The 17,981-nt window shown below is 52.1% G+C and overlaps 1 protein-coding gene across 1 annotated transcript; it reads right to left on the reverse strand.

The window, feature by feature from the left end:
• Window positions 1-500: 500 nt before the first annotated feature.
• NR2F1 (nuclear receptor subfamily 2 group F member 1) lies at window positions 501-12,294 on the reverse strand. Its single transcript, XM_027100625.1, has 3 exons — window positions 9,645-12,294; window positions 6,672-7,199; window positions 501-1,548 (listed from the first exon to the last, which is right to left on the reverse strand). Exons 1-3 carry the CDS (start codon window positions 10,102-10,104, stop codon window positions 1,268-1,270), a joined length of 1,269 nt encoding a protein of 422 aa, XP_026956426.1. The 5' UTR covers window positions 10,105-12,294; the 3' UTR covers window positions 501-1,267.
• Window positions 12,295-17,981: the final 5,687 nt, after the last annotated feature.

A 17,981-nucleotide genomic window follows, 5' to 3' on the forward strand; every position in this document is an offset into this window, starting at 1 on the left:
GCAGCTGAATCCCCAGCTTTCTCTCCCAGAGCTGGGAAGAGGCTGACCCTCCAGTCACAGATGGGACGCAGAGGTGTCAGAGTGGCCCTCTCCATGCTGAACCCCCCCACTGTCAGGGCTCCATCCTCTCCAGCCAGGCAAGTTCCCACCTGCAGATACTGAAGCAGGCAGCGCAGAGACTCAACCCCGAGGGACCGGGCCTGCTCCAGCCTCCTGGCCAGCTGAGTGCTGGCTGCCCACCACCTACAAGGTCACAATGGCTGCTGCCGGCACCGAAGTGCCCTGACACCCACCCCCCACTCTGTCCCATGCAGAGCCTGGCCTTCCGCATTTACAAAACCAAAGCAGCTGCTTGCTTTTAGGAAATAAATCTAGCCAACTTGGTAATGGACCTTAAAAGTTTTCCCCCTCACCCCGCCATTCTAATAATAATCAGAGTGGAAATTAATTGGAGGGTTCTCTTGCACTGATGACATCTGTCAAGCAACCAGACACGTGGGTTTTGCTAAATTCTTTTATTTTTTGTTTAAATTTTCACTTCAATTTTAATTCTTGAAGAACAGCCTCGACAACATATATCGCACTCATTATAAGAAGCAAAGGGTTATATCAAAAATTATTAGTATAGAATCACAGGAAATCTGGTTTGGAACCAGAAAAAAATACAAAACAGATATAGATACATAGACACAGGACAATTTTTTTAATAATTATTTGGAAAATGTTATTTTCCCCTAATTCTTGTTTCTTTTTTATGTGCATACGATGTTTAAATTTTACAAAAAAATGAAAATAAAGACTAGTATTTTACAAAATGAATAACAATGTGTGTGTGTGTGCGTGTGTGTGTGTTTCTACATAGGATTCGGTCCACTTCCATGTGTGTTGTTTTCTGTACAGAATATATCCACATCTGTCCACAATAAATCCTGGAAGGTCCGTTAGTCTCCTTCTGTTTTATTAAAATTTTCATGGTCCTCTCTTCCAAATTTTTTTCTTTTTCTCATCAGACACAAGGTCTTTTTCCTTTCCTTTCCAACGTGTCCACAGATCTGACACTAAAAAGAGTCTCTTTTTCTCCTGGTTTGCAGCTCGGGTTGCATTTCTGCACGGTGGGCTGCTCCTGTCGCCCTGGCCCTCCTCCCCGCTGCCCGGCCCACCGCACCCTGCATCGGCCGCCTGGTGTCCCCGCGGCATTGGAGTCCACGGCCCCCCGCCGGTCCTGTGAGTCTCTAGGGGGTGGGGGCAGGTGGGAAGCGCCCAAGGTCTAGGAGCACTGGATAGACATGTAAGGCCAGTTGAAGCTGCTCCCAGACAGTAACATATCGCGGATGAGAGTTTCGATGGGGGTTTTACCTACCAAACGGACGAAGAAGAGCTGCTCGATGACCGAGGAGGATACGGTGCGCAGCGAGGGCAGTCGTAGTAGCAGTTTGCCGAAGCGGCTGGGCTGGTTAGGGTACTGGCTCCTCACGTACTCCTCCAGCGCGCACTGAGACTTCTCCTGCAGGCTCTCGATGTGGGCGGCGTCCGACAGGCCACAGGCATCTGCCCAAGCAGCCACCGGAAGGAGAGACAAGGGGAGGGGGCACACGGTTAGGTCAGCGGACAGCAAAGTCACAAACAGCAAGCCGTTCATTTTACTTTTTTTTTCTTTTAAGGAGCAAAGGGGAAAAAATAGAAATAGAAGGAAGAAGAAAAGAAATCCTCCCCGCCATGCCTCCCTACTCCTTCTTCACTATTTCCTTCCCCCGGCCCCCAACACAAATACAAACAAATCAAACTCCCACCAGGCCTGGGGAGCTGGAGAGACAGGCACACACTTGAAGAGGCAGCAACCTCTCCAGTCCCTTTGTTTCTCCTCTTTCACCTTTGGATTAAATAATGTACGATGCTGGAGCCATGTTTGCTGTACACAGCAACCTGTCCTCCACCTTCAGGGGAGCATCTTTTCCGTTGTGCTCATTAAAGGGAGGATTTCTGCCCCTTCTGCCCCTGGTTTTGGGGTATTCAGGAGCCCTGACTAAATATGCAGCCTGGAGGCAGTTCTAAAATGCTTCTTGGAGTCCCCCTCTCAAACCTAAATGACCCCAAGCAGAAACCTCAAGGAGAACCTAGATTGTATAGTGAATAGACACATGCGAGGGGGTAAGAAATCATAGGCTGGCAGGGCCTGGCATCAGATCAAGCTCCTGCTTTGGCAATAGAGGATTTGCGATCCACTCTCTATGCAAGCAAGAGCTCTGCAGCAAATCCTCAGCCAGGGTGAACACTTCTATCTGTGCCTTAGATCACGTAATTGAAAATTGGTCCCATCTCTGTAAGCTGTATGATAATCAGAAGGAATATGGCTCAGTTACTCCAGGCTGCAGAAAGGAGACAACTTCAGCGATCAGACACAAAGCTGGACCGGAGACAGCTGCTGTTTCTGCTTCAGAACTGGGAGGTGGGGAGTTGAGGGGGGATTTGGGGATATAGGCTTCCTGTGGCAGGACCTGTACCCAAGGAAGCATCTCAAAACCTGTGTGTTTAATCTCACGTCAACCAAGGGCTCTTCTTGGTCTACTAAAAATATTTCAAGACAGCAGTTTATACTGTATCAACTAACTAGAGGCAAGCAAATGGAGGGGAAGGTGGAATCAGAGGAATGAAGTGAAGGCTTCCTCTCTTGGTTCAAACACCCATGTTGTTTCCTGTATTCGTAATAAATATTTTAAAAACAGGAAGATCACAGAGGAGCCCTTAGCCAGTCAGGAGGTCGACTAGAGATCAAAGGCAGAGTTTGCTAATATATATAGATCTGGAAAGAAATTCATGCATGGCAATGCCCCCAAAAGGACACTGTATAATTGTGAATGGATAAGTGTGACCCTAAGAAGACACAGCAAATGATTCAAAGCGAAACCTGGGTCTGCTGAGTTTCTGAGCTTTATGTCTCTATTTCAAGAACTGGGATTTGTAAAGCATTCTAACACCTTCATCTACAAGGCTATGGCCTTGAGCAAAAATACAAATAAAACTAGTGATAATTCAGGAACTTCTGAGGCAGGTCTCCTTTGACCCCAGATCCAGATTGGGTTCCTCTCAGATGTCTAATTACTCTAGCCAGCCATTTGGGTGCAGTCACACTAGCCTGACCTGGGAAGGCAGTGAGATTTTATGGTTAGCAGGATGAGGGCAGGAACAGTTTGGGGCTTCGATGCTTAGAGAGGGGACCCTGAGGGTCTGCCCTTGGCTTTGCTTCCTAACCTGGTCCTGCTGAATGACCACCATGCAGACTCTTATTTACATATATCTTCTTTGACATGCATTCTCTTTCCCTTATGCCACAGGATACCTCTCAGCCTCAGAGAATGCAGTATGAAAGGGACCCACTGATACCCCAGCAGGTTTTTTTTTTTTAAAAAGACCCATATGGAGTCTCCTCAGGTTTGTAAAATATTTATCTGATATTTACACTTAGGGCCCCCAGGGTGCAAGGTCACTACCCTTCCCCCAGCTAGGCTACTCCAAGGGAGAGAAGCCCAGGAAAGGCATGCCTGGGCCCTGTGTTGGCTGCATCGAGTTCTTTCCTCCTCTGAAGGCAGAATGCCTGTAGCTGGGCCCCGCTGCAAAGTGCCAGCCGGCCAGCCCTGTAGCCTCCCTCGGGCAGGAGCCTTAATTTGGGCTTGGCTTCCCACTCTAGATATTCATTCCCACTTTGGATATTTCTGCAACAGAATTCCCCCAACTGTGGACTGACAGTATGAGCTCTCCGATCAATCGTCTGGTTGTGGTAGCGAAACTAGGTGAGCAGGGGGTGTGATGCAGTACATATTTACACTCCATGAGTTATACCCAGATAAGAAAAGGAGGCAGAATGTGCAAAACCCATGTCTCGCTTTGTATATGGTAGTGTCAATGTGGGAACCCTCAATATTTCTTCTACAGTATCTGGAAAAGAAATTATGTAAATAAATAACCATTACCGCTCAGGCCCTCCCAGCTTAGCCTTTGTAGTGCAGAGAATGTATTTCATGTTGTGCATTCAGAAGAGTTTAGTGTTCAGGAAATATAGATGTAATCAGCTGCCATAACTAGAAATCAAAGTTATTATTGTGCTGAAAATGGATTTCTTGTATTTATGTTAACTAGAAGGCTCCTTTCGGGGAAAGTCTCATTTATCTGAGAGAATATTGAGGTGTATGAATTAATGAATTTTTTTAAAAAAGTAAGTTCAGGTCATGACCTAGTCCTTGGATGCTGTCCAGAATATTAAGGATTAAATATACCATCCGGAGGCCAAATGTGAAAACCACCACAGGGAACCCCCGTGCCAGCTTCAAATACTTATCCGGAGTAAACCTCGTTGGACAATATGTCTAAAACTGTCTTTTCCATCATTCAAAGTTTGCTTAAAAGTTGGATGACTTTGAGAAGGCTTCCCATGAATTCCCTTCTGGCTAGCAATCAAAACAAGTTTAGTCAAAAGTGGAAATGTGTTGTATGGATAAGGGGGGTGAATTACTACTGACAGCTCTATTTCCACTTTCAGATATTCTTCTTGCAATTTTTCCAACAAAATAATGTTATTGTTCACTTCTCGGCCTCCCTTACACCTTGAAGATTTGGTTTAAGAAATATCTTTGTGAAAACTTTTTTTTTAAAGGAACACTTTTCACAGGGACATTCTAGGATGGAAAGTTGAAAGGAAAGCATGAATAATTCCACAGTCTTCCTTACAGCCTGCACAGTCCTTGCCTCTCTCTGGGAAAGGGCAGGAGATCAGAAAAGTCAAGGGGGTTCAAAGAACCTTAGGGGGGGGGGACAAGGAAAAGGGAGGGAGACTTTTCTTGAGAAGACCTCTGTCCAGCTCCAAGTCACATTTCTGCTTCAAGACACCTCACTGGATGAGATTTTAAAACCCCAGCTTCCCCGACACTGGCTTGCTTCCTGATTAATTTGGCTAAAGAGCTGGGTAGTGGAGAGCCAGACAGGCCCCAGGCCTGCCAGAGCTAAAGCAGCCGGGTCGCTGCTTCCCAGGCTCTTTGTCACTTTTGAAAAACACGTTTCCATCAAGAAGACTTATTAAGATAAAATGCATTCAAACACCGAGGAGGCTATTCAATAAATCTTCCATTTGTTTTAAGGTTCGCACTTTATCCTCTTGCAAAGAATAACTCCCTCTCCCACTAGCAGACCTGCATTTGCACTGAAAGTAAAAGGGGGGCAGTCCAAGTCCACAGCTCAGGCCACCCTGCATACAAATGAGATGCTCTTGTCTAAATAAATTATCTGCTGTTCAGATCGATATTAATACTACATTTGCTACATTACAATATTGTGCAAATTTAAGAGTCATTTTAATACAATGTAAATATGATTCTTCACGCATGAAAGCCAGGAAATATTGATAGATTATACCACTGCTTACTGTTCAATGAGGCCTTGGGAAAGGGGTTTTGCCATCTCTGCTCAAGAGTAGTTTTAATTTGGCCTTTGGAGGTCCTGCCTCTAGGATAGATTTATTAGGATGGTTTATTTGTTCTCTGAATGGAGGAATTAAAAACAATAGCGCCAATAATGGTGGTAAACCGGCAGCTAACCCTACTCACAGTGGGCAAGGCCCGAGACCCAGTTTGAGCAGCTCTGTTCCCCACCAGCGTCCTTTCTGGCTTTGTTTTTATTTCCCCCCATTACCTGCTGTCCTGGGTGTTTATATGTTTCCCTCTTGCAGGTTACAATAATAAAAGGGGGGCAGTGTTCTCAGAGGCTCGGACCAGAGCCTTCAAAGGCAACATTAATGCATTTTCCTGGAAGTTAATTTGAACCATCTATCATAAGAGAAATTGTTAACATGCATGTTACCACTGCCTACATTTAATTTGATATTTTTAAGGCACTCTGTTAAATTTCCAATGTTCGTGCGTTTTGCGTGGCTATGAGATTTATCTCCGGGGCGGGAATCCTCCCATACTTGCGGGTTCTACAGTATTGCTTTTGTTTTTCATCTTTCTTGATTAGATCGAATACGTTTTTTACGACCCTCAATAACCTCAGCAACTGCAAACATGAATGGTTTCCGATAAGGGAAAATCAGGATGCAATAAAGCGGGATTATTTATGATTTATTTGCCCGTATTCCTCTCTTTCTCCCTCTCTGTGTCTCACTGTGTCGGGAAAGTCAGCCAGGGAGCGTGCCACACAGAGGAGAAAGCCACATTCCCACGTTCTCTTCCTTCCCTCTCCTCCCCCAGAAACGCTGAGCTCCGGCACACACGCACACGCACATCGCACACACATGCACACCGCACACACGCGCAGCCAGACGGATCCACGGCACCGCCTCCCCGCCCCACCCCCCGCCAGCCACGCGCCCGCCGCCGCCGCCGCCGCCGCCGCCGCCGCCGCCGCAGCCGCGGCCCCGCGCGGGGCTCCAGGCCGCCAGGCCGGGCCACCTAGCCGCCCGCGCCCGCGCCGCCTCAGCTCCCGCACCGCGGCGCTCCAAAGATGGCAGCGGCGCCGCCGGCCGCTTCCCCGCGCGGGGGCCACAGGTCCCGGCCAGGCCGGAGGTCCGGCGAGGGCCCGGCCGCGGCGGGTGCAGCGGCGCGGCGCAGGAGGCCGGGCCCGAGCGGAGCGGGGCCTGCGGGCGCTCCCGGCGCGGCCTGCCCTCCCAGCGGCCGCAGCCTCACCTGACGTGAACAGCACGATGGCTTTGAGGCAGCTGTACTCGGCCGAGTCGACGTGCAACGCCTTGAGCTTCTCCACCTGCTCCTGGAAGATGCGGATGTGGTCCATGAAGGCCACGACGCGGTCGGCGGACATGGGCGAGGCGTGCAGGCCGGCGGCGGCCAGCAGCGGCGCCACGTGCAGCGGCATGGAGCACTGGGCTGCGTTGAGCACGAACAGCTCGCTCCAGGTCAGGCGTAGCAGGGACACCTGGTCGGTGATCTGCAGATCCGGGAAGAAGGGGATGTTGCGGGCCCACTCGACGGCGCTGAAGAGCAGGCGCGCGGCCAGCTCGCAGATGTTCTCGATGCCCATGATGTTGTTGGGCTGCATGCATTGGCTGCCGTAGCGCGACGTGGGGTAGGGCTCCGCGCGCAGCAGCAGCGAGATGTAGCCGGACAGGTAGCAGTGGCCGTTGAGGGGGTCCCCGTTGGTGAGTGCGTACTGGCCTGGATTGGGTTGAGTTGGAGGCATTCTTCCTCGCTGAACCGCTGACGAAAAGAAAGAGAGAAAAGAGGCAATGTGCATCCAGGGGGCTTGCGAACATCCCGTGCCGCAGCGCACCCGACACAATGCGGAGGTTCTTCCCGCAGCCACAAGCGCCCCGGAGCATCTCCTTTGGCGCTCGCTCTCACAGCCCATACCCGGAGGCAATCTGGGGTGAAGCCCTCCAGCTCCGCGGCTCGGTATGCCCAGCCGTCTCCTGCGCCCCTGGCCACCCCAGCCCTGCCAGAACTAGGCCTGAGTTACGGGCCCCCAGCCCGGTATGGCCAAGAAAATGCCACCCAGCCCCTCGACCACCAACAAGTCACACACAGATTAATGAAATCCCACTCACCCCTCCAGAAGGAACCAAATCAGGGTAAAACAAAAACAAAAACAGGCGAAACCAGAGAAAGGTGGTGGTTCTAGGCAAATGCCTAGCTGCCTCTTCATTTGCAAGCAAGCTGGTTTTGCTCAAAATGTTTCCATATTCTCTAAAAATGCTACGGAATTATCCTTAAAATAGATACAAGTTACATACCCTACTAACCACTTAACTTTTGAAGAGAAAACAAGTATCCTGCACCCCTCCCCTATCCCCTCCTCCCCATCGCCCCACACAAGGTTCTCACTGTTAAAAGCAACAAAAAATTGAAAAAAAATCAAGAAAAAAGTTGAACTTACAGTAGCCAAACATTATTGAAAAAAGTGGAAAATATAATTAATGTCTGTCCTGCGCGGTGCCACTGCAACCTGCAGCCAGCTTTTGCCCAGTGAATGCACGAGCTTGCAACTGCAAAAACACTGGATTCATTAACCATCTGAATGCAAAACGTAAGCATGCTTTGAGTTCTTAAAGCTGACCAAAGTTTTTTTTTTTTTTTTAATGTGTATGTTTTACTTCAACAGTGCCAGCGTTTTAAATTGCCATGTAAACAAAGACAACTTTAGGAAAAGTTAGGGCTACTGAACTTTCCCCCCCCAGCAAATTAATATAGATATGTCCATGTACACGTAGCTATCTTACTTCAGGTTATACACTATTTTCTTAAGTTTGCATTGATTCTAATTTTAATGCAAGCCCCAGTGCAACTTAAGCTCTTGAAACATAATGGCTAGAATACTTTTTTCTAATTACAGTTTTGAACTTGGCAGTTATTTTTCAATTAAATGAGAGTACAATTCAAAGTTTTTTGTTTTGTTTTGTTTTTTGTTTTTCAGATGCCTATAAAATCTCCCTGGAGCTAGAAATGAAGTCGTCATATTTGCCTGCTCCTTGAGATCTGAAGGAATTCAATTTCTTTTCTTGTGGCATATAAAATATAATTTTAAAGTCAGTTACAAGAAGGAGTAATCTACATTCTACAAAATTGACTGGATCACTAATTTGACTATAAGACATCTTTAATGATTGTCAGGAGATAAACTTTAATTGTAAATGGCTAGATATATTTATAAGAAAAGTGCTGCATCTCTTGCCACATGAACATGAAGCATATCTAAATACAACATCAAAAGTTGTGTTAAAAGAAACCAAAGCCATACAACACAGGGATTAAATGATGTGGAAGCTCATGCCAGCTGCAGTCTATGCATTATAGCCAAATCAGAAGGATCGGTAAATGCCGCTGTAAATTGTAATTTGTATGCAGTATTTAAGCAGAGGGTGGAGTTTGGTGAAGAAATAAAACGAGTATCATGCTTTAAAAAAAAATGACACAACTATGAAAGCACGGTTCAGTCACAAACTTTCCTTTGAAAGTAGAGGGGTGAAAACAAGGCCACAGCTCTGGAGGAGGCGGCCCCAGCTCGGTGAAGAGGAGAGGGAACCAGTGAACAGGCCAGAAGCCCCCCTTCCCCCCTAATTAGACCTACAAGTGCAATAAATCTCACTCCTCTTTTTCCAAGCTAAGCTTCCAAAAGGATGATGCAGTAATGAATCTATGGTTCAGAGTACTCCAGTCTCCAGCCCTCCCCCATTTTAAATAAAGGGCATGAAGAGGTGGAGAGGAAAGTGGAATGAAAAAACACAGAAACAGAGTTTTCCGGGGGAAATAAGCACCCCTCCCCAAGTTCATGCCAGCCCAGCCCCAAGCATCCTCACGCACACGCGGGAAAGATACACGCACCGAGCACATCCAAGACAGAGGGAGGGGATTTTAAGCCACAGCTCACGATCCCAGGGACAAAATCCTGAGCAGGCAGAGGGTGGGGTGGAGGAGCCGGGGAGAGGAGCGCAGGCCGGGAGGGGGAGGCAGCGGCAGCGAGCTGGGGTGGGGGGGGGGGCGGCTGGAGACGCCGGGGGAGGAAGGTAGCGGGGACAGGGGAAGCTGGGACGAGCCGGGACCGCAGGAACCCCAGCCCCATACAGCAGCCACCCCCGCGAGAGAGAAAGAAAGAGGGCCGGGGAGGCGGGCGAAGCTCAGGGAGAGAAGCACAGAATAAATATTCACCTTCCCGCCTCATGCCCACTTTGAGGCACTTCTTGAGGCGGCAGTATTGGCACTGGTTGCGGTGGTGCTGGTCGATGGGACAGTTCCTGTTGGCACGGCATGTGTAAGTTAAGTTCCTGCGGACGCTCCTCTTGAAGAAACTTTTGCAGCCCTCGCAGGTGAACTGGCCGTAGTGCTTGCCGCTCGACTTGTCCCCGCACACCACGCATTCGATGTGCTGCTGGCTCTGGCCCGAGCCGGGCGGTCCCTGGCCCTTGTCCCCTGCCGTGCCGGGGGTGGCGGGCGCTCCGGGCTGGCCCGGGGTCTGCGGCGTGTGCGGCGCGCCCGAGCCCGCCTGCTGCTGCTGCTCGCCGGCGCCGCCGCCGCCGCGGGCCGCCTGCGCTGCGGGGTTGGGGCCGCCGGGGTTGCCCCCGGCCACGTCGTCCTGCGGATCTCGCCAGCTGCTAACTACCATTGCCATATCTTTGGGCCCGGGGAGCGCTGGGGGGAGCCGAGCTGCTCGCCGAGGGCCGCGGGGCGCGCGGGCGCGCTGGGAGGGGAAGGGGAAGGGGAAGGGGGGAGGGGGAGGGGGCGGGGGGCCCGCCCGGCGCCCCGGGGTCGCGGGAGCCGAGCCCGAGCCGGGCACCAGCCGCTGCCTCCGCCGCCGCCGCCGCCGCTGCCGCCGCTACTGCCTCGGCCGCCCCGCTGCTGCTGCGCGCCCGCCCGCCCGGCTGGCGTTTTGTTGTGGTTCCTGCTGTTTTCTTTCTCTCTTTTTGCAGCCCCCCCCAGGCTCTCAGGCTCCCCCCCCAACACCCCTGCTCCCCTCGCCCGCTCCCCCCGCGCTCCGATCCTGGGGGGGCCACGCTCTCCTTCCCCCCCTCCCCCCCCCCCCCCAGCGAGCAAGCTCCCTTCTCTCGCTTTTTTCTTCTTCACCAAGTTGCAAAATCAGAAATGGCACAGGCGGCAGCCGGTAGCGGCGCGGGGCGCAGCGCCGGGGGCGGCGGGCATGGGCCACGGCGCGCGCACACACTCACCCTCCGCCTTGCCCGCACCCCCGCGCACACACACACTCGCACACACACTCGCTCACCCGCGCCGGGCGCCCGCCCGCCCGCCCGCCGGCCACTGGGGCTACGCGCTGTGCGCCGGCAGAGCAGACATAGAGGAAGCCGGCGAGGGCGGCGGCGGCGGAGGAGGAGGAGGTCGAGGTTGCAGGCGCCTCTGGAGCCGCTGCCTCAGCTGCAGCAGCGAGCGCCGCTGGAGGAGCCGGGGCCCGGACCGGAGTCCGAGCTGGAGTCGGGGCTGCAGCCGGAGCGCGAGCTCGGGTCGGGGCCGCCCGCGCCGCCGCCGCTGTCCCGGCGGGAGCCCTCGCTGGGCTCGGGATTGAGGGGAGCGCGGTGAGCCGAGCAGGGCGCGGGGCGAGGCTGCCGGCGGCGATCAGAGCGCGCTGGTGTCGGGGGGCCAGGTCCAGGGCCGGACGCAACCAGCCATTCAGGAAGGCAGCGCTGGAGAGCGGGAGGCAGCCAGCGAGGAGGATCACACACTTTGCTCTTTTTGTTGTGCCGGTGGCGCCGGGCTCTCGCTGCCTTTTTCTTTCGGGAGGTGACGGAGGGGGAGAAAAACACGAGATAATTCACGCCGGCGACGAATTCACAGCGAAACAGAAAATATAAAAATCAGAAGAAAAAGAATTGCAAAAAAAAAAAAAAAAAAAAGAAAAAGAAAAAAAAAACGAGAGAGACATCCAAAGTAGGTCGAATAAATAATCCTCTTCTTTTCCTCTTTCTTGCTCCTTCTTCTGCTTCTTCTGCTATAACACACAGAGCTAGTTAAAAAAACCCTGGAGATCGCCCAAAAATGTTCTTTTTTTAGTATTTTAAATAAGTGCTCTTCAGCCGGGAACCAACACCCTCCCTCCAAAAAAAATCATATATGTATAAAATAACGATAAGAAGAATACGAGGGGGTGCCTCCTCCTCCTCCTTTTTTTTTTTTTTAAGTTTAGCCCTCACTCTTCTGCAGGAATGGAGTAAAAGGGACAAGGAGGAGGGAGAAAAAGGAGAGAAAGAAGAAGAATACGGGGGGAAACAACTAATAGAATATGTAAGAAAAGAGAAAGGGGCGAGAGGAGAGGGGGGAGAGAAGAGAGAAAGAGAGAGATTGAGAGAGAGAGGCGGAGGAGAAAGAGAGAGAGAGAAGAGAGAGAGAGAGAGAAAGAGAGAGAGACCCCAAAATTGAATGCGTTTAAACGGGAGGACTCGCAGAGCAGTGTTTCCGAAAGGGGGATCTGCGCGAATGTCTGTATATAGTGAACTTTGACACTACTATTGAAACTGACACGTTTCTATGGAGATCGCTGCCTTATATGGAGCTCGTGTCAAGGAGCCAAGAGAAGGGCTGCTGGCAACTGATAATCAAAGGCGACTGACTGGTCAGAGCCCTGAATAGGGGGGAGAGAAAATGGGAGGCTAAGGTTAGCCAAGCCTCCCAAACGCCATTGGTTGGAGAGCCCCTCCCCCCTCCTCTTTTTCTTTCTTTCTTTTTTTTTTTTTTCCCCTCCCTCTTAGCTACCTACTTACGGGCTGGCGAGGGAAGGAGGAGAGAAAGTGAGGGGGGGGGGGGGGCGCTTCTGACAAGCGCAATTTACATTGAGATCGCCCTGCGCTGCTATTTACTCTGAGACCTGATTAGTATGGGTCGTCTATGGTCACACACACACACACACACACACACACACACGCACACCAGAGGGGGAAGGGATGGCGAGGGGAAGAATGCCTTGCAATGGGTAAAAAGAGAATTAGAAAGACATTATTTTGTTTTCTTCCGAAAAGTTTTTAGAATTATGTTTTATGAGCGTGAAGAGTGTCATTGAAAATGTTAGGAAAATTTTAAATGGGAATTAAACTCTCACCGTTTTAATGATTCGTGAAATATTTTGGGTTTGTATTGTTTTCTTCTTTCACACATAAGCACAATCCAAGAGTGGATTCTGCTCATTTTATATTCCTTTAAGAAACAAAGTAGGGACTCCCTGTGTTTTGGTCCAACGTATATTTTGGTTTTAAAATTAAGGGTTTAATTATGACAAAAATGCACTCCTGGAATTCGCAGCTATTGCCACAAAATCAATCCGAGCCAAAGGTTCCTCTCCATCCCAAAGATGATTTTTAAAATAAACTTTCCAGTCAATCCGATTTTTCCTTCTTCTCTCTTTCTTTTCTTTTCCCTTTTTGGTATCCTCAGGCTGTTCCAAGTTCCTACGAACTCTCCAGTAATTATTAATAAAATAGTAGTAAGTTCTCATATCGTTGGGGGCGGGGTGGTTAGTGCGGCCAAGTCCGAGTCCCAGGAAAAGAGGAAAGGGGTGAGGGAGAACGGAAGGAGATGGGAGATGGGGAGAGGAGGGGGGAGGGGAAGAGGAAGGCAGGAGGGAGAGGGAGGGGGAGGGGAGAGGGGAAGAGGGGGGGAGAGAGAGGGAGGGGGAGATAGGGAGAGAGAGAGGGGGAGGGGAAGAGAGAGAGAGAGAGGAGAGAGGAGAGAGAGGAGAGGAGAGAGAGAGAGAGAGAGAGGAGAGAGGAGAGAGGAGAGAGAGGAGAGAGAGGAGAGGAGAGAGAGAGACAGAGAGAGAGGAAAGAAAGAAAGAAAGAGAGAGAGAGAGAGAGAGAGAGAGAGAGAGAGAGAGACACCCCGATTCCCAAAGGCGATTGGTCGCCGGAGGAGGGGCCGGCGGGAGGAGCGGGTCCCGCCGCGAGGCCTGCAGGAATCGCTGGCTCCGGCTGCCACCTAGCGGACGGGAGCCGCGTCCTGGAGGCGCACAGTCGGGTCCCTCCTCCCCTCCCGGCAGGCAGCCTGTGCCTTTTCTCCAAACGAAGACAGCACTTTGAAAATTCTTTCAATGGATTTTTTTTCCTTGAAAGATCGTACTGGGGGAAAATGATACTTCTATTAGTTACATATTCTCCAATCGCACACTCGCACCCCCCTCGTTTTGAGATCGCTCCCCTAGGCAGGCTCAGGCGGGCGCGGAGCGGCGCGGAGTGACAAAGCCGCCGCTGCTGCCGCCGGGGGTGGGAGCTGCGCTTGCCCGCCCGCCCTTAGACTCGGGAGAGCGTAAAAGTTTGTCTCAGCTCCAGCACCCTGAGCCTCAACACGCCCTCAGGTAAAGGTGGGAGTAAATGGCCACGAGGTATTGACAGAGGTAGGGTTTGTTTTTTAATACACGTTCTCCCTTTAAATTTCACTAGGGAGGGGTTTGGGAAGCGCTGCGTGTTTGGGGTACGTTTTGCGCTTCCCGGTCTCTCCAGCCTACAAGTCTGGAGTCGGCGACCGCTTAGTGACGAGCGACGATTTTAAAGAGCAGAAAAAAGGCTTTTCCGTGTCTGCCCCGCAGCCCCTCCAGCTCGAATAATGAAGAGACAGTCAATGCACTCCGCAAGCGGCGGCCCATTGTACGCAGCTGATGGAGAGGAGGCGGTGGGGGCCGGCGAGGGCTCCTTGCCCTCGCCCTTCTCCCCAAATAAACGCGCTTACGTCTCCCGGTCAGTTAAAAGGTGAAACGAACACGATTAAAAGACAGGAAGAAAGAAAAGAAAGGAGGAAGGAAGGAAAGAGAGAGAGAGAAAGAAAGAAAGAAAGAAAGAAAGAAAGAAAGAAAGAAAGAAAGGGAGAAAGAAAGAAAGGAAGGAAGAAAAAAGAGAAAGAAAAAAGGAAAGAAGGAAGAAAAAGATAAAGAAGAACGAGCTTTCTACATATAAATTCTAAATTGTACTCCCCATCTAGTACAAAGGCAGGCAGTCGAGGGCAGAGGAAGCAGGCACAGAGGGATACAGGCAGAAGGAAAGAGAACGTGGAGAGAGACGGAGCGAGTGGAAGAGGAAGCGAGAGCGAGCGCCAGGGAACCAGAGGCCCCCTGGACGCCCGGCCCTCGGGCCCAGCCGCCCTCGGACCCTGGACCGGGAGTCGTGGGCACCAGAAGCGAGACTCGGCCAAGTCCTGCCCCACCAGGCAAGTAACACAATGATTATCGTTTCTTTTGAACTCGGGGTTGGCAACGCGGACAGGCCGGGAGACAGCCTTTGCTAGCATGGCTTCTGCAGGCCGGGGCCGCAGTCCAGTCAGCCGGGGCGGGGCGAGAAGAACTTTCCGCGGGGCCTGCTCCAGAGCTGCCCTCACCCGGCCTCTGTCCCGCGGCGGCGTGGAGGTAGGGATCACGGCCGCGGCGCCGCCTTGGAGCTGAGGATCGTGCCCGCCGAGCATCAGTCCAAATTCAAAACAGGTCTCCTTCACCCCCATTCTCTACCCTCTTCCCGCACTGGCGGGAAAATGCTACGGAGCCTCCAGCCGGGGGGCGGAGGACCGGGGGCGGAGGGTCCACAGGTTTGGCACCCGAGCCTCCGTCGCCGCCCCCCCCCTCCCCCCCCCCCCCCCCACTCCGGTGCCAAGCCGGAGCCGCGGTGGAGTCGGCTTCCGAGTCCGGCCGGGCTGGCCCTGCCGCCAGCGCCTTGCCAGGCTGCAACCAGGCCCTGGCGAGCGAGGCTCCTGCCGCCCACCTGCGGACGCCGTTTGTAACGGGATCCCCTAATGTAACGCGATCGATGGCTGCCTGTTTGATGTGGGTGATAGTGTCAGCGAATTAAAAGGGACACCAAGCCATTCTCCCCAGCGGAGAACCCGCGGCGGCGGCGGCGGCAGCAGCGAGAGAGCACCAGATCCGCAGCCCCGCAGCCCCGCCAGACTTCTCGCGCAGCAGCAAGAGGGCTGGGGGTGGGGAGGGGTCACCTCCCCAGGGGTGAGGACGGAGCGAGTGTGTGTGAAAGGAAGAGCCTCAATTTAAACCGACGAGAAAGCTTTCCTCGGCGCTGGGCAGGGGCGCGCATTTGCGTCAGAGGGCTCATAGGGCGGGCGCGCGGGGCGGGGGAGCCGACGCCGGGGGCCGCGCCCTAGGGCTGGGTGGGCGCGGGAAGGAGCCAGCCCAGCGGCGTCGGCCTCGGTTCGGGCTTGCAAGCTAGGGGCAAGGCTTGGCAGGAGGACTAGATGAGGCTCCCCGAGAGCGGTGGGGCCCGCTCACCCGCGCTGTGGGCTCTTTCTGCCGACCCCTACCCTGAGCTTCCAAACTCGCAAGAGGCCCCTGGGATCTGGCGTGACCCTGGGTATGGGAAGAAGTGGAGACCTCGAGTGGCCTCAGGCGAAGCTGCCTGCTTCTCTGGAAGGAAGGGAGGGAGGGACGGGCGCAGCCCCCGGCTTTAGCCCCGGAAAGGGAGGGGTGGCTGTTGGTTGTGGTGTCCGGAGCAGTGGAAACCCTCGGCTTTTCAAAGCAGGGGAACAGATCGCACTCCTGCCGGGCATATGCGCCAACTTGCTGTCGTGAGAGGGGCAAGAAGAAACCGAGGCTTTTCGAGGAGGGGCGCTTTCCCCTTCCAGCCCAAGCATCACTCTAGGCTCAGTTTCTCTTCTGGACCCTGTGTTCCCCCATCGCATTTGCACACCCGCAGAGCGCCTCCACTTGGGCTCAAAGCCCCACCCCCAGCAAACGGCTTCCGTGGAGGGACTGAGGGTCACCTCAGGTCCTGAGGGAGCCGAGGCTTTCTCTCCACGAGCCTGTCGTTCGTTACGTGTTCAACTTAGCACACTACCGGCAGCGCCCCACACGCAACCCCGGAGACAATGATATCTGTTGTGGTTGGGGAGGGCACCTAATAGAAAGTGGTCATATTTTGAAGGAGCACGTAGGTCCTCAAACTGTGCAGATCCACACACGGGTCCAGGAACGCTCAGCTGCAGAAGCAGAAAAGCAGATGGAATTTCCATCTTTCTTCCACTCATCCTCTCTTCTCCAGATCTTTCTCCCTCCCTTCTCCACCAAGCCCTTGCTTCCGGGGACCTCTAACTGGGACTCTTGGACCCAAACCCACAGTGGCCCTTGTCTCAGCACACTCCTTGAGACTGCCAGCGTGGTGGCCATGTATATTCGGCCCTCTCCAAGGTCCCTCTCTCCTGGCGAGGCTGGTGTAGAGACAGGACACCTGGCTGGTTTCCTCACCAGGGCCTGGACTCCCAGGCCTCACTTCTAAAGTCTTCCTCTGTCCTGGTCCCCATAGGCCAGTTCAATGCACGCAACGTCTCCAGTGTGGTTCCCCAAGAGACATGAGAAGGTACCCCTCCGACTGGGGAGAGGAATCAGGCTTACAATACCTCTTGCAGATTGCTAGCCTCACAGCTCAGCCTTAATCACTTTTTAAAAGCCTTCCAGACAACACTTGCTCTCTTCTAGCGGGACAGACAATAAACAGTTGTGACCTGGTGGGAGAAGGAGAGAAGCAGAGGTCTGTGGCTGTATATACAGCATGACTTGCATTCCAGGCCCCAGAGTCCGGATCCATGCAGCCTTTCTCGCTGATTAACAACCCCCTCACCACTATCTCTCCTTCCACTAAGGCTGGAATCATTCTTCACTAATTCTATGACCTCTCTGATATTGGTATTTTGCTCTCCCCAAACTCAACGGGTCATTTGTTTTGGCTTTTTGGTAAATCACACTGAAAAAAAAGGTGGCCTTGTAAAAATGTTTTCTAAATTTAGTTCAAGAGCCGTGAGACCCCACAAATGACCAGATATGTGTAGAAAATTCTCTCCTGTATCTCTTCCCTATCCCCTAAATTGTTAAAAATGGTATTATTCTGTTTTGAGAGACCACAGAACAGAAATAACCCTGTTTTATCAAGCCCATCTGGAGAGATGAACATGCTTGCGATCGCTGGGAGAAAGGTCAGTTCTTCTGCTCGTACTGCAGACCTTTCCCAAAGAGCTTATTTTAAAGGTGCCGAATCAATTAGTCTCCCTTGGTATGAGGTTAAGGCTGTGAAAAACGAAATTGAAGAAGATGTATTTAAAATGGTCTTGCATAGATCTTTTGAAGAAAAGGGTGAAGAGAGGCACAGTAATGCCTGCCTAATGTTTTGTGATTATTTAAAAACAAAACCCCAAACAAACAAACACCCTATGTCAGAAACCACCCCTTCTTGCAAGACTGAACTCAGTCTCTATTGTGGCTGCCCAGCTGTAAAAAGTTCTGCCTTTGTCAACATGAAGACAAGGGTGGAAAGGCCAAGTTGGGAGTCAGGCTTCTGCTGGACTGTCTGTTCTCAGCCTGCCTATGTCGTTGAACCACGGATCCAGCAGGCTTGTGTACTCACTATAACTCTGGTATGGCCTGGGCATTTCTTCTTTGTCACCTTTGGGTCAAAATGCCCAGAGATAAGTGCTTTACCTTAAAAAGCAGTTTAGTTTTCTATGACAAGCTGGCCAGTTAAAGCAGGTGTTTTGGAAAAGAGAGATAAGGGAAGCATTTCCCCTTTT

Source organism: Aethalodelphis obliquidens, unplaced genomic scaffold, assembly GCF_003676395.1.
Source record: "Aethalodelphis obliquidens isolate GAN/ISIS:26980383/991018 unplaced genomic scaffold, ASM367639v1 scaffold4, whole genome shotgun sequence".
Classification (NCBI taxonomy): domain Eukaryota; kingdom Metazoa; phylum Chordata; class Mammalia; order Artiodactyla; family Delphinidae; genus Aethalodelphis; species Aethalodelphis obliquidens.

Excerpts from the sequence above, each read along its gene's own strand:
- NR2F1 (XM_027100625.1), bottom strand. The coding sequence starts at position 10,104 with ATGGCAATGGTAGTTAGCAGCTGGCGAGATCCGCAGGACGACGTGGCC. Across the intron at positions 7,200-9,644 it reads AGTGGGCATGAGGCGGGAAG|CGGTTCAGCGAGGAAGAATG; the intron begins GTGAATATTTAT and ends TCTTTTCGTCAG. Across the intron at positions 1,549-6,671 it reads CATCGTGCTGTTCACGTCAG|ATGCCTGTGGCCTGTCGGAC; the intron begins GTGAGGCTGCGG and ends CTGCTTGGGCAG.